Source organism: Grammomys surdaster, unplaced genomic scaffold (genome assembly GCF_004785775.1).
Source record: "Grammomys surdaster isolate TR1022 unplaced genomic scaffold, NIH_TR_1.0 63, whole genome shotgun sequence".
NCBI lineage: Eukaryota > Metazoa > Chordata > Mammalia > Rodentia > Muridae > Grammomys > Grammomys surdaster.
In genome coordinates this window covers 11,380,825-11,392,126 of record NW_021604565.1, presented here as the reverse complement: position 1 = coordinate 11,392,126, position 11,302 = coordinate 11,380,825, and the positions used below count along the sequence as shown (strand labels likewise).

The window sequence follows — 11,302 nt, the reverse complement described above, 5'->3', positions numbered from 1 at the left end:
ACACACACACACACACACACACACACACACACACACACTTCTATCACCCCCGTAGAACAGTGATGTTTAAAGAGAACAAATGTGCACAGATGATTCAGGCAGTATCTGAGGGTAGGACAATGTGTCCTCTAGCTGACATCACTGTGAAGGGCCTGGGGAGGAACTGGTAAGGGGGTGTGTGCCACTGGTAAAATGGGAAGAAACCTATTGGGCTCTGGGGACAGTACAAATGCTGTTCAGACTCTACCTGCCACCATCATGGCTGTAGAGTAGGAACCAATTGGCCTAAAAGCATTGCTCTGGATGGCCCTTGCAAGTCACATGGCTAGTTAGAGCCTGCCTTTTGTCTGCCCAGGAAGGCTGTGGTGGTCTAGAAGGTCCCTCGAGTTCAAATCAAAGTGGTCAGCATTACTGTCTCCTGAAAGGCTCAGACTTTTCCTAGAAGCCCCCCTGAGTTCCTGAGATCAAAAAGCTAGAGAAGGCATGCTCAGCTCCAGACTGGCTCACTTGGAGATGCCTGCACAGACACACTGCTCTTTCCGTAAGCACATTCCCCACCACCACACCACACACTCTTCATGGAGGCCATGGCTCTTAATCCTCCCACACTGTGTGTTATGTCTATCACAATGTAGAAGCCCCAGGTAGATGAAAAAGACAAGGTAAGCCCATGTGGATAAAGGAAGGAGTGGCTTAACACACTGGTAGGAGGGACGGGTAGAGAAGTACATGTCTGATGGTGGTATATGTGTGTGTACATGTTTATGTGTGTGTAGGTGCATGCATGTGCATGCGTGTGCATGTGTGTATAGACCAGATGGTGTTGCTCCTTATGACTCCACACACTTTGTTCTTTTGACAGTCTCTAACTTGCCCTAGGCTGGTTAAGTAGGTTAGACTGGTTAACCATTGAGCCCTCTTGTCTCCACCTCCCAGTACTGAACTTACACATACACTAAACCATGCCAGGCATTTATAAAAAACAACAAAACAAAACAAGCACCATGGATTCTGGTAATCGAAGTCATGTCCTCATATTTGCATAGCAAGGACTTTACCAATAGAACAATCTTCCCAGCCCCATTTGCTACTGACACTCTGATTTGAATACAGATATAAAATACACAAGAGTTTGAACAAAAACTTAACCTACGTAGGCAGGACATGGTGGCACATGCCTTTAACTACAGGTTTCAGGAGGCAGATGCAAGCAGATCCCTGTAAGTTTGAGGCCAGCCTAGTATGCATAGAAAGTTCCAGACCAGCCAGAGCTATGTACTGAGACCCTGTCAATGAATGAATGAGCTAATGAATGAATGAACGAATGAATGAATGAATGACCTAAGAAACAACTTTGTTTCTACTCAAAATTCAGAGAAATACTTGTAAGCAAGTAACCAGGGAATACATCATGCTGAGAGATGCTGTAATTGTGGGCAAAGTGACATGTTCCAGGACTGCCATGTGCCCTGGACAGTGTTCTGAACACAGAAAGAAAAACAAACACACATAAAACAGGAGATTCCCTATTGTGAGGATTGCAGAGGCCTGACCCACCCCACCCCCAGCACAGCTGCAGCCGTGTTGTTCATGGCTGCCAGCTATTATGTATTGATGTAACATGCCTGCCACTCATTGACATAGATAAATAACTTGACTCAGAGCAAGGTCACACTTATCACATACCCTGTTATGGTCTGTATGTTCTGAGGTTTGTTAACCTTAACAATTTCAACAACCATATGCTCCTCTTAAGACCAATCAGAATAAAGGTCAGTTAGAACTCTTCTGTCTATCTATCCAAAGTAGCTGAGTCAGAGCCAACCACCAGGCAGCATTTCCTATACCTGCACAAATTCGTTGTGTTTTTTTTCCTTGCTTAAGCAGGTTCTGAGAAATGTTCAAGTTTGTAGCTCAGCCCCAAAATTCTGAGCTACACCTAACTGACCAATCTCAGGGTATGCGTTCAATAAACCATCCCTGTCTGACTGAGATCCATGTTTGTGTGATTTGTGGGGTGACTCCTGGATCCCAACAAGGATGGAGAGAAGGCCACATGATCTGGCTAAAGTCACTTGTTGGCTTCTTCACCTGGTTCTCTTCAGAGTGCCATCCAAAAGAGACTGTGATCCAGACCCCCGGCCAGAGCTGCAGGGTTTGCCTTCCAGGTTCATGGTTATTTTTCAGCATCCATTGTGAGCAAACATGCTTTTCTCCATGTTTGGGAATCTCAGTATTCAAGGTCAGGGAGCAGAAAGGCAACTGCACACAGCATGCCGCTTCCAAGCCCAGGTTGCAGATGTGTCCTGTCCCGCCCCTTTGTCCCTGTCACATTCCCCAGTAAAGAGGATGATGCTGGTTGTGGGGTGTCTTAGTAAATGATCTATTTCTGTGAAGAGACAGCCTAACCAAGGAAACTTATAAAAGAAAGCATTTAACTGGGGCTTGCTTAGTTTCAGAGCGTCAGTCCATGGTCACCATTCTAGGAAGCATGGAACAGACAAGATGGCACTGGGGCAGCAGTTGAGAGCTCCTATCCAATCCACAAGTGAGAGGCTCAGAAAGTTAGTGAACTGGCAATGGCATAAAACCCATCCCCACTAGGTGTGGTGGCACATGCCTTTAATCCCAGCACTTAGGAGGCAGAGAGGCAGGCAGGTCTTTGTGAGTTCAAGGCCAGCCTAGTCCACAAAGCAAGTCCCAGGATATCCAGGGCTGTTTTTCATTGAAAACCTATCTCAAACCTTGCCACTCCCATCCCCACCGCCCACCAAAAAACAAAACAAAAAAAACCATAAAAAACATAAAGAATGAATGAAAGAAAAGCCCACCTCCAGTGACACGATTTCTACAACAAGAACACACCTCCTAATCCTTCTCAAACAATTCACCAACTGGAACTAATCATGCAAATGCATGATCCCAAGGAGGCCATTCTCCTTCTATCCGTTACACCACAGGGATTGATGCCTTTGGAAAAATAAGTGTCTACCCCTTGTCTCAGAAGGTTTGACTGTTATCAGTTTAGAGGTGTGTGTGTGTGTGTGTGTGTGTGTGTGTGTGTATGAAAGACAGAAACACAGGCTTGGAGCCACTTTTCCAGTTAAACCAGAGATGGCTCATCCCCAAACTAACTGTATTAAAAATTCATTATGAGGTTGTAGACATGGCTTGGTGATGCTGTGATTCCCCAGTATGTGAAAGTCCCTGGGTTCAGTCCCTAACATTATTAAAAAAATAAAATAACCCCAACTATGTAGTCATAGATGTGATACAGAAAGCATCAAGATGTGTTCAGTTATTTATATATACTTAAATATGTATAATGTTTATCATATAAATATCTTTAATTTTTTATGTGCTAATCATTTTCCAGTTCTTTTCAAAGTATGTAGAAGACATGCATCTATGGCAGTCTGAACCAGGGACTCTTAGGAGAATAAAGACAGGCTCAGTATTCGGTCAATCAGAACAGGTTCTGCCCTGTCAGAACACGGTTCTTCAATCCCTAGGTCCCTGGCAGTAATTTTTGGTCCCCAGATACCTGTCCAAAGGGTCTGTGTTCTAACAGCTGCCTGCAAGCTATAAAGGTGAAGTGGTTTCAAAGATCATGTGGGGTTGTGCTAAAGCCAATGTTTATTATATATTTAGAATTCACAGAAATCACCTCATTTACTTCCCTGAAAATGGTCCAAAACCAATCTCTCTGCTTCTATTTTACAAACGAAGGAATGGAGCCTCAGAGAGGTCACCCAGTGAGAAACAGCAGCAGGACTTGAATGCAGACCCATTCCAAAATATGTTCTCGCTACATTTAACAGCTAGCCTCTGTGTCAGACCAGACAATCTGCTGGTATTCTGTATATTTTGTGGCATTTTCTTTCTGGAGAAAACATGTCTACTAAACGGAAATTACTGAAACCTGCCATTTTCATTCCCCATGTCTGGATGCAGGCTCCACCTGCCTGCATTGCCTGCTTCTCCCTCAACACCATATGCTGAAATATGGATGGCCTTTTCCAGACAAATTTAATACACTTTATTTTCTTATAACACCCCTATCCAGGCAACTCCAGCAAGGATATTTTCAGAAGGAAAGTCTTTGGCCTTGTATATTAGAGCAAAGTTATATCCCCACATTAAACCCAAGGCTTTAAAATAGAAGCTTAATTTTAATTTAAAAAACCTGGGAACTTTGCATCCTCAGTCCAGAGGTGTCAATTGCCAGTGGGATTCCCCCCAGTCCTCAGCATAGCCAGCAGAGAATTCAGAGTCAGGAGCCTCCCCAGCCCAGGCACTTTGGTCCAGGGACAGACAGACAGACAGACAGACACACACACACACACACGCATCCCCCCACACACACACCATACACACCACACACACATCACACACACTACACACACCACACACACATCACATACACCACATGCACACCACACACACACACACACATCACATACACCACATGCACACCACATACACACACACAGCCTGCTGCTGCAGGAACTCTCACTCACCCAGCAGTGCAGTCTGCGGATGCATCTGGACATGACGGCCTCTGGAGGTGAACTTGGCTTGGGGACGCTCTCTGGCTCCAACTGGGAGGACAAGGAGGAGCTGCCCAAGCATCAGCAAGCACCCCACCACCATCTTCTCCATCTTCAAGGGGAGGAGGGCTGCAGCTAGAATACAACACGAGAAAGGCAAGTGAGATTCCTGGGCAACCCTGAGGGTAGTGTGCTGCTGCCCCATTGCCCTGATGGTCAGGTCCCAAACATGCTACTTGCCCTTTCCAAAAGTGAGGGTGCCTGTGGGGTTGAGAGAAAATCACCAGGACAAGGAGAAAGGAGGAGGAAGGAGGAGCCGCCATGGGTTAGGTAAATTCATGAAAACGTGGCCCCGAGGGCTGACCAATGGAGTTAACAAATTCAAGGTTAGCCATAGGAAACAGATCTTAATAGCATAGAGGGTAGTTATCTGCTCAGCCCTTGTGCTGATTAGACTTCTTGTAAACACAGAGGTTCCATGTGTCATTTATCCTGGAACTAAGTGGTCAAAGGCAGGGTAGAAACCCTCGATTGGGATTAAATACTTTCTACAACAGTTGAGCCGTCTCTCCAGCCACTGGCCCTTTTTATAATCTTAAAGGTTATTGTCTTCATAATGACTCGATATTAATCACACAACTTGCTATGACATAGATGGTGTGGCACCATCACTGTAAGTGAGTCACTATGACATGGATGGTGTGGCACCATCACTGTGAGTGAGTCACTATGACATGGATGGTGTGACATCATCACTGTGAGTCACTATGACATGTATGGTGTGACATCATCACTGTGAGTGAGTCACTATGTCATGTATGGTGTGACATCATCACTGTGAGTGAGTCACTATGACATGTATGGTGTGACATCATCACTGTGAGTGAGTCACTATGACATGTATGGTGTGACATCATCACTGTGAGTGAGTCACTATGACATGGATGGTGTGACATCATCACTGTGAGTGAGTCACTATGACATGGATGGTGTGACATCATCACTGTGAGTCACTGTGACATGTATGGTGAGGCACCATCATTGTGAGTTAATAAATTGTATCTTTCTGTGTCTGACTCGTTTAGTTTAGTGGAATGTCCTCCAGTTCAGTCTGCTTTGTCCCATACATAAATATATTACGACCAAATTGTATCTTTCTGTGTCTGACTGTAGAGAGCCGCGGTGAGCGGTGACAGTATTTGCCATTACAAGATGGCGCTGGCATCCGGTGCTCTCCCACATTTACAGGTGAACTGCGCATGTGCAAGTGGTGAACGCGCGCCAAATCACGGCCCATCCCAGGGCGTAATATGCGTTCCTGAGCAAGCAGCCAATCAGAGATGAACACGCCGCTCCAGGGGTATATAAGCAGTGCCTTTTCAGGGCCCGGGGTCTTCCTCATTACATCACAATAAACGTTTGCTGCAGAAGGATCCTGGTGTCCGCGTGCGTTCTTGCTGGCAAGACGACTATACGCGGGTCACATCTGACTCGTCTAGTTTAGTGGAATGTCCTCCAGTTCAGTCCCATACATAAATATATTATGAACTGAGCTCACGTTGTCAGGCTGGGGGACAAGCACTTCGTCCACTGAGCCATCCCTCCAGCCATATATGTTGTAATTCTTATCACTCTGCATTTGAGACAATTATTTATACATGTTGATTTATGATATTTAGAATTTATATTTTGAGATAGCATCTCACTAACTCTGCCTAGCCTCTATCTCACAAGGACATCCTTCTGCCTCTGCCACCCCAGTGTTTGACTAAACTGCTCACCACCATGCCAGGTTCTAATCTAAGGTTAAAAATAGTTAAACACAACTTTACTAAACCAGTGCAATTTCTAGCCATACTGTAAATATTTGTCCTTACACAGTTAAGTATATTTCATATCCCTTAACAAAGAAACTTCTTAGCCTCGTGGTGGTATCAAATGCCTTTAATCCTAACACTCAGGAGGCAGAGATAGGCAAATCTCTGTTTATTTGAGGCCAGTTAGTCTGGTCTACAGAGCTGGGGCTACACACACACACACACACACACACACACACACACACACACACAAGAAGCCTGTCTCAAAAACAAACATGAACAAACAAAGCATAAAAAAACAAAAACAAGAACAAAAAGAAACTTTTCTTTGCAACAAAGACCATTACAGAAAATTACAACTAAGATCAAGAGACTGTGTGGTGTCCAAACCCCACTGACACGCTTACATTACATTTTTGCATGTAAGGCCAGGAGTGATTGTGGAAGAGGGGCTGGAAAGATGGTAAAAGCCAGAGCAGCAGGAGGGTTGCAGTGAGGTTTCCTAGAAATGTTAGAGATGCAACACCCATGAAATCTCATCACGGCGCCTAAACAAGACCTGAACACCATCGCCACCAACAGATAACTCTGGAGGGGGAAAGTTCACAGGGCCTAAGGCCTACAAAAAGAATGACGGGCAACTGGGAAACGTGGAGACTGAGACGTGGTCTTCCTCAGGGGAGAGCGCCCTCCATGATAGAATGCTACCCAATACCACGTGGCCAGCCCTCACATCATACAGATAACATTATACACACTGAGCAGGTTATAGTTCAATTAATACAAAGGGGCCATGAATTTGACAGACAGCAACGGGGGTGCATGGAAGAGACTGGGGAGAGAAAAAGGAAGGTAAAATGATCTAATTATATTATAATTTTAAAACAATAAATTATTATACTTTAAGGAGATGCAAATCCCTAGTATGCTAACTTTGTTATAGATTCTGTATTCCACTATTATACTACCCCATAGATATATACAACTAAGATAATCATGAAAGTTCAATTCTGTCTGTAATTGTGTGTGTGGTGTGTGTGAGTGTATGTTATATCTCTGATATATACATGGGTTCTGCTGTGCTTGCTTGTATATGTGGAAGTCAGGAATTCATCAGTGTGATGGTTTATATATGTTTAGCCCAGGGATTGGCACTATTAGGAGGTGTAGCCTTTTTGGAATAGGTGTGCCACTGGGGGCATGGGCTTTAAGACCCTCGTCCTAGCTCCTAGCAGCCTTCAGATGAAGAAGTAGAACTCTCAGCTCCTCCTGCACCATGCCTGCCTGGATGCTGCCATGTTCCCACCTTGATAATGGACTGAACCTCTGAACCTGTAAGCCAGCCCGAATTAAATGTTGCCCTTTTAAGAGTTGCTGTGGTCATGGTGTCTGTTCACAGCAGTAAAACCCTAACTAAGACAATCAGCATTAAGCATCTTTCTCTCCTGAATCCAGATCCTTCACTGAATCTAGAGCTAGTTGTTAAGGCTAGACTGGCTGGCAGCAAGCTGCAGGGTCCTCCTGTCGCTGACTCCCAGTGCTGAGACGGATGTTCACTGCCAGGCCTGGCTTTACAGGTATCCCAGGGATCTGAACTCAGGTCCACAAGCATGCTCAGCAGAGAGATCTGACCTGTTGAGCCATCTCCCTATCTCCTAATTTATATATATATATATATATATATATATTCCTTTTCTTCTCTCCACACTGAAAAAAATAAAAAGTGTCCTTACTTTTTCAGAATGACTCCATGCACTTTGAATATATATATCTAACGTATCTGCACTTATGTTAAACGTTTAGAAGATGGTGTAATGAACAGTTATGATTTCCCCAAAAATAGACCTCATTGCACTGTGGTTGTGCTTAACTAGATTTTTTAAAAAACTTTTTATTGGCACTTTGTGAATTTCACATCATGCACCCCAATCCCACTCCTCTCCCTCTGCCCTTACACTCGCCTTCCATCCTAGCAACCTCTGCCCCCCAACAGAGAAAAACCTCTCCTTGTGAAAGCTGTGGTGTGTTCAGTGTGTCCACAGTGTACACTTTTATCCATACTTCTTTGCTTGCAATGCTCATTGCAAGGTCAGGGTCAGCTCTACTCTGCTGCCCAGATAAGGGTGCTTAACTGATTTTAAAGAATGCTTTCAGCTTCAAGTCACTATCATCAACAAAAGGTACAGAAAACAAGGGAGGTGTAGAAAGTTAAAAATAAACAAAGTTAAATATTTCAAGCCATCTAACTGGGTAGGTTACGCCTTTCTCTGCCTCAGTCTCCTCGTCTTTAAATTGAGATAACAAAGATACTGTTTGTCTTAGGTTTCTACTGCTGTGATGAAACACCATGACCAAATGTGAGTTGAGTAGAAAGGGATTTATTTGGCTTACACTTCCATATCACAGTCCATCATCAGGGGAAGTCAGGGCAGGAACTCAAGCAGGGCAGGAACCTGGAGGCAGGAGCTGATGCAGACATCATGGAGGGGTGATGTTTACTGGCTTGCTCAGTTTGCTTTACTATAGAAACCAGGACCACCAGCCCAGGGATGACAACACCTGTAGTGGGAAATTATCCCTGCAAGTTGGGAGGAGCTAAGGTGGGAAGAGTAAGGAGAGGAAGAGGAGAAGGAAGAGGAGAAGGAAGAGGAGGAGCTAGGAAGACAGATGTAGGAGCCCTGGATGACCACGCATGTACCGAGAGCAGTCCTGGGTAACAACTTACATCTAGGTTAGTTAATTGGTTAACACTTCCAATTGTGTGAGCATCTTGTTTATTGAGCATTACCAAATATATAAAGCTATTGGATACTCTTTAAACATTAGAGTCTCATTTCTACCAGGTACCGAATGGATGGCAGGATGGTCTGGGCAGATGGGCAGAGCCATCTCCCACACTGTCGTCTCATGGGTGGCAGGGCCGATGTCTCTGGCTGCATGAGCCAGAGGCCTGAGCCAAGCAGTAGTGAAAATACACCGCCACTCGTGGCCATAGGCCTAGGCTAGGGAAGATGGTGGCAGATTAAGAACAAGCAAGATTGGGTGCTGCTGGTTTAAAATATTTACCACAACAACCACCCAGAGCGGACCTGGCCATCCCCTATTGATCACCAGCTGAGACATGCCTTACAGCCGGATCTCTTAGAGGCATTACCTCAACTGAGGCTCTTGTCTTATAAAAGAAAACATTTCATTGGTGCTGGCTAACAGTTTCAGAGGTTCAGTCCATCATCATCATGGTGGGAAGCACGGCAGTGTCCAGGCAGACATGGTGCTAGAGAAGGAGCTGAGAGGCAGCAGGCAGCAGGAGACTGTGTGGCTGGACGTAGCTTGAGAATATAAACGACCTAAAAGCCCGACTCCACAGCAATAGTCTTCCTCCTACAAGGCCACAGGTCTCCAAACAATGCCACACTTGCTAATAGTGCCACTCTCTATGGCCAAGCATTCAAACACAAGATGAGTCTATAGGGGCCATCCCTATCCAAACCACTACCAAGAGGATGACTAGAGGACAAACATTTGATGAAAAGACATTCAAATGTTAATTGCTAAGGAAATACAGACAGGGGCACCACAAGACACCCCAATAAACCTGCTGGGGTAGCCACCACAGCGCAATGCCTCCCATGTTGAGAGGATGCAAGGACATCGGAATACTCACGATTTGTTGGTAAGCACGCAAAGTGGTGTGTCATTGTGGAGCACAGTTGCCAGCTTCTCAGAAAGTTATACCTAAAAACACAGCACAAGGTAACCCACTCTCTCTATTCACCATGCTTTTAGCTCCAAAAGGCCACACCCTGGGAAACTTTTCAACCACAGGAAAATCAAAAGCATTGTCTTCTCTGAGCCCTGACCCTTCACACTTACTCAGAAGACAAGAGCATCCACCCACACAATAACTCTTTCCTCTTTCTCAGATGCTTGCAGAGGCTGTGCTTTCAAACGCTGAACATGGAAATGACCCAATGACGGTCAGCTGGTGAGTGGAAAACAGATTACAGAGCGTCCACACACTGGACTCCTACTGCACAGTTAGGAGTGCTCTCCTAGCTGAATCCCAGAGCCACACCAAATGAAAGCAGCAGACACAGAAGGACTACGCTCCGAATTCTCTGACTAGATGAAATTCAATAAAGGGTAAAACTACACAACAAGACAGGAAGCAAATCAAGGGGCTTGTGGGTAAGAAACGGGAACCAGACGTGGAGCAGCCAAAGGGAAAGCTAGGAGGCGGTGGACACGTTCACCTTCTGGCTATGATGGAGCATTTGTGAAATTCTCCAAATCATACCCTTTAAAATTAACGAACTTCATTGTAAGTTAAACTTCAAAAAAGCTATTATAAAATAAAGGAATGGCATCAAAGAAGAGCGGGAGGAAGGGTTGGAATATTTGGGACATTGTCTTTTAAGTGTGGCCTTGCTGTAGCATGGGTAAGCTCTCAGTAGTTGTGGTTACCTATACAAGACCTGCACAAGATTGGTTGGGCCTGTTAATATCCCCTGCCCCCATGCAGCTCCCAGGCCCTGTCCCTCCCAGAGCATCTCTAGGTAGCTAATGGTTGCTAGGAGAGATATTTTCATCAGTGGCGGAGCCATTGTAAGTTACCCCTCTTCCTGTAACCAATCTTAAAACACACTGTTGGTATTCTGTCTAAACTTCACCTCCACAGTTATCTGGCAACAGCTAGGTATGCTCCTCCCCACAGTTACCTGGCAATAGCCAGGTAGGCCTGCTCACTATAAAAGGGGCTGCTTGCCCCCTCCTCTCTCTCTTGATCTCTTGATCTCTTGCCTCTAGCTTCTCTCTGTCCCCTTGCCTCTCCTCCTTCCCTTCCCCCTCTCTCCACGTGGTCATGGCCAGCCTCCTCTATTCTTCTACTTCTCTCTCTCTCTCTCTCTCTCTCTCTCTCTCTCTCTCTCTCTCTCT

The 11,302-nt window shown here is 45.2% G+C and overlaps 1 protein-coding gene across 3 annotated transcripts in view; it reads right to left on the bottom strand.

Annotated features, from left to right (window-relative positions):
* The window catches only part of Matn2 (matrilin 2), a 120,932-nt gene extending 116,253 nt beyond the window's left edge, over positions 1-4,679 (bottom strand). For 2 of the 3 annotated variants that reach the window (XM_028765747.1, XM_028765754.1), the window contains exon 1: positions 4,521-4,679. In XM_028765747.1, the coding sequence (XP_028621580.1) occupies positions 4,521-4,662 (142 nt within the window). In that variant the 5' untranslated portion in view covers positions 4,663-4,679. The remainder of the gene's footprint in view (positions 1-4,520) is intronic. The other variant, XM_028765763.1, reaches the window with a different exon arrangement.
* Positions 4,680-11,302: the final 6,623 nt, after the last annotated feature.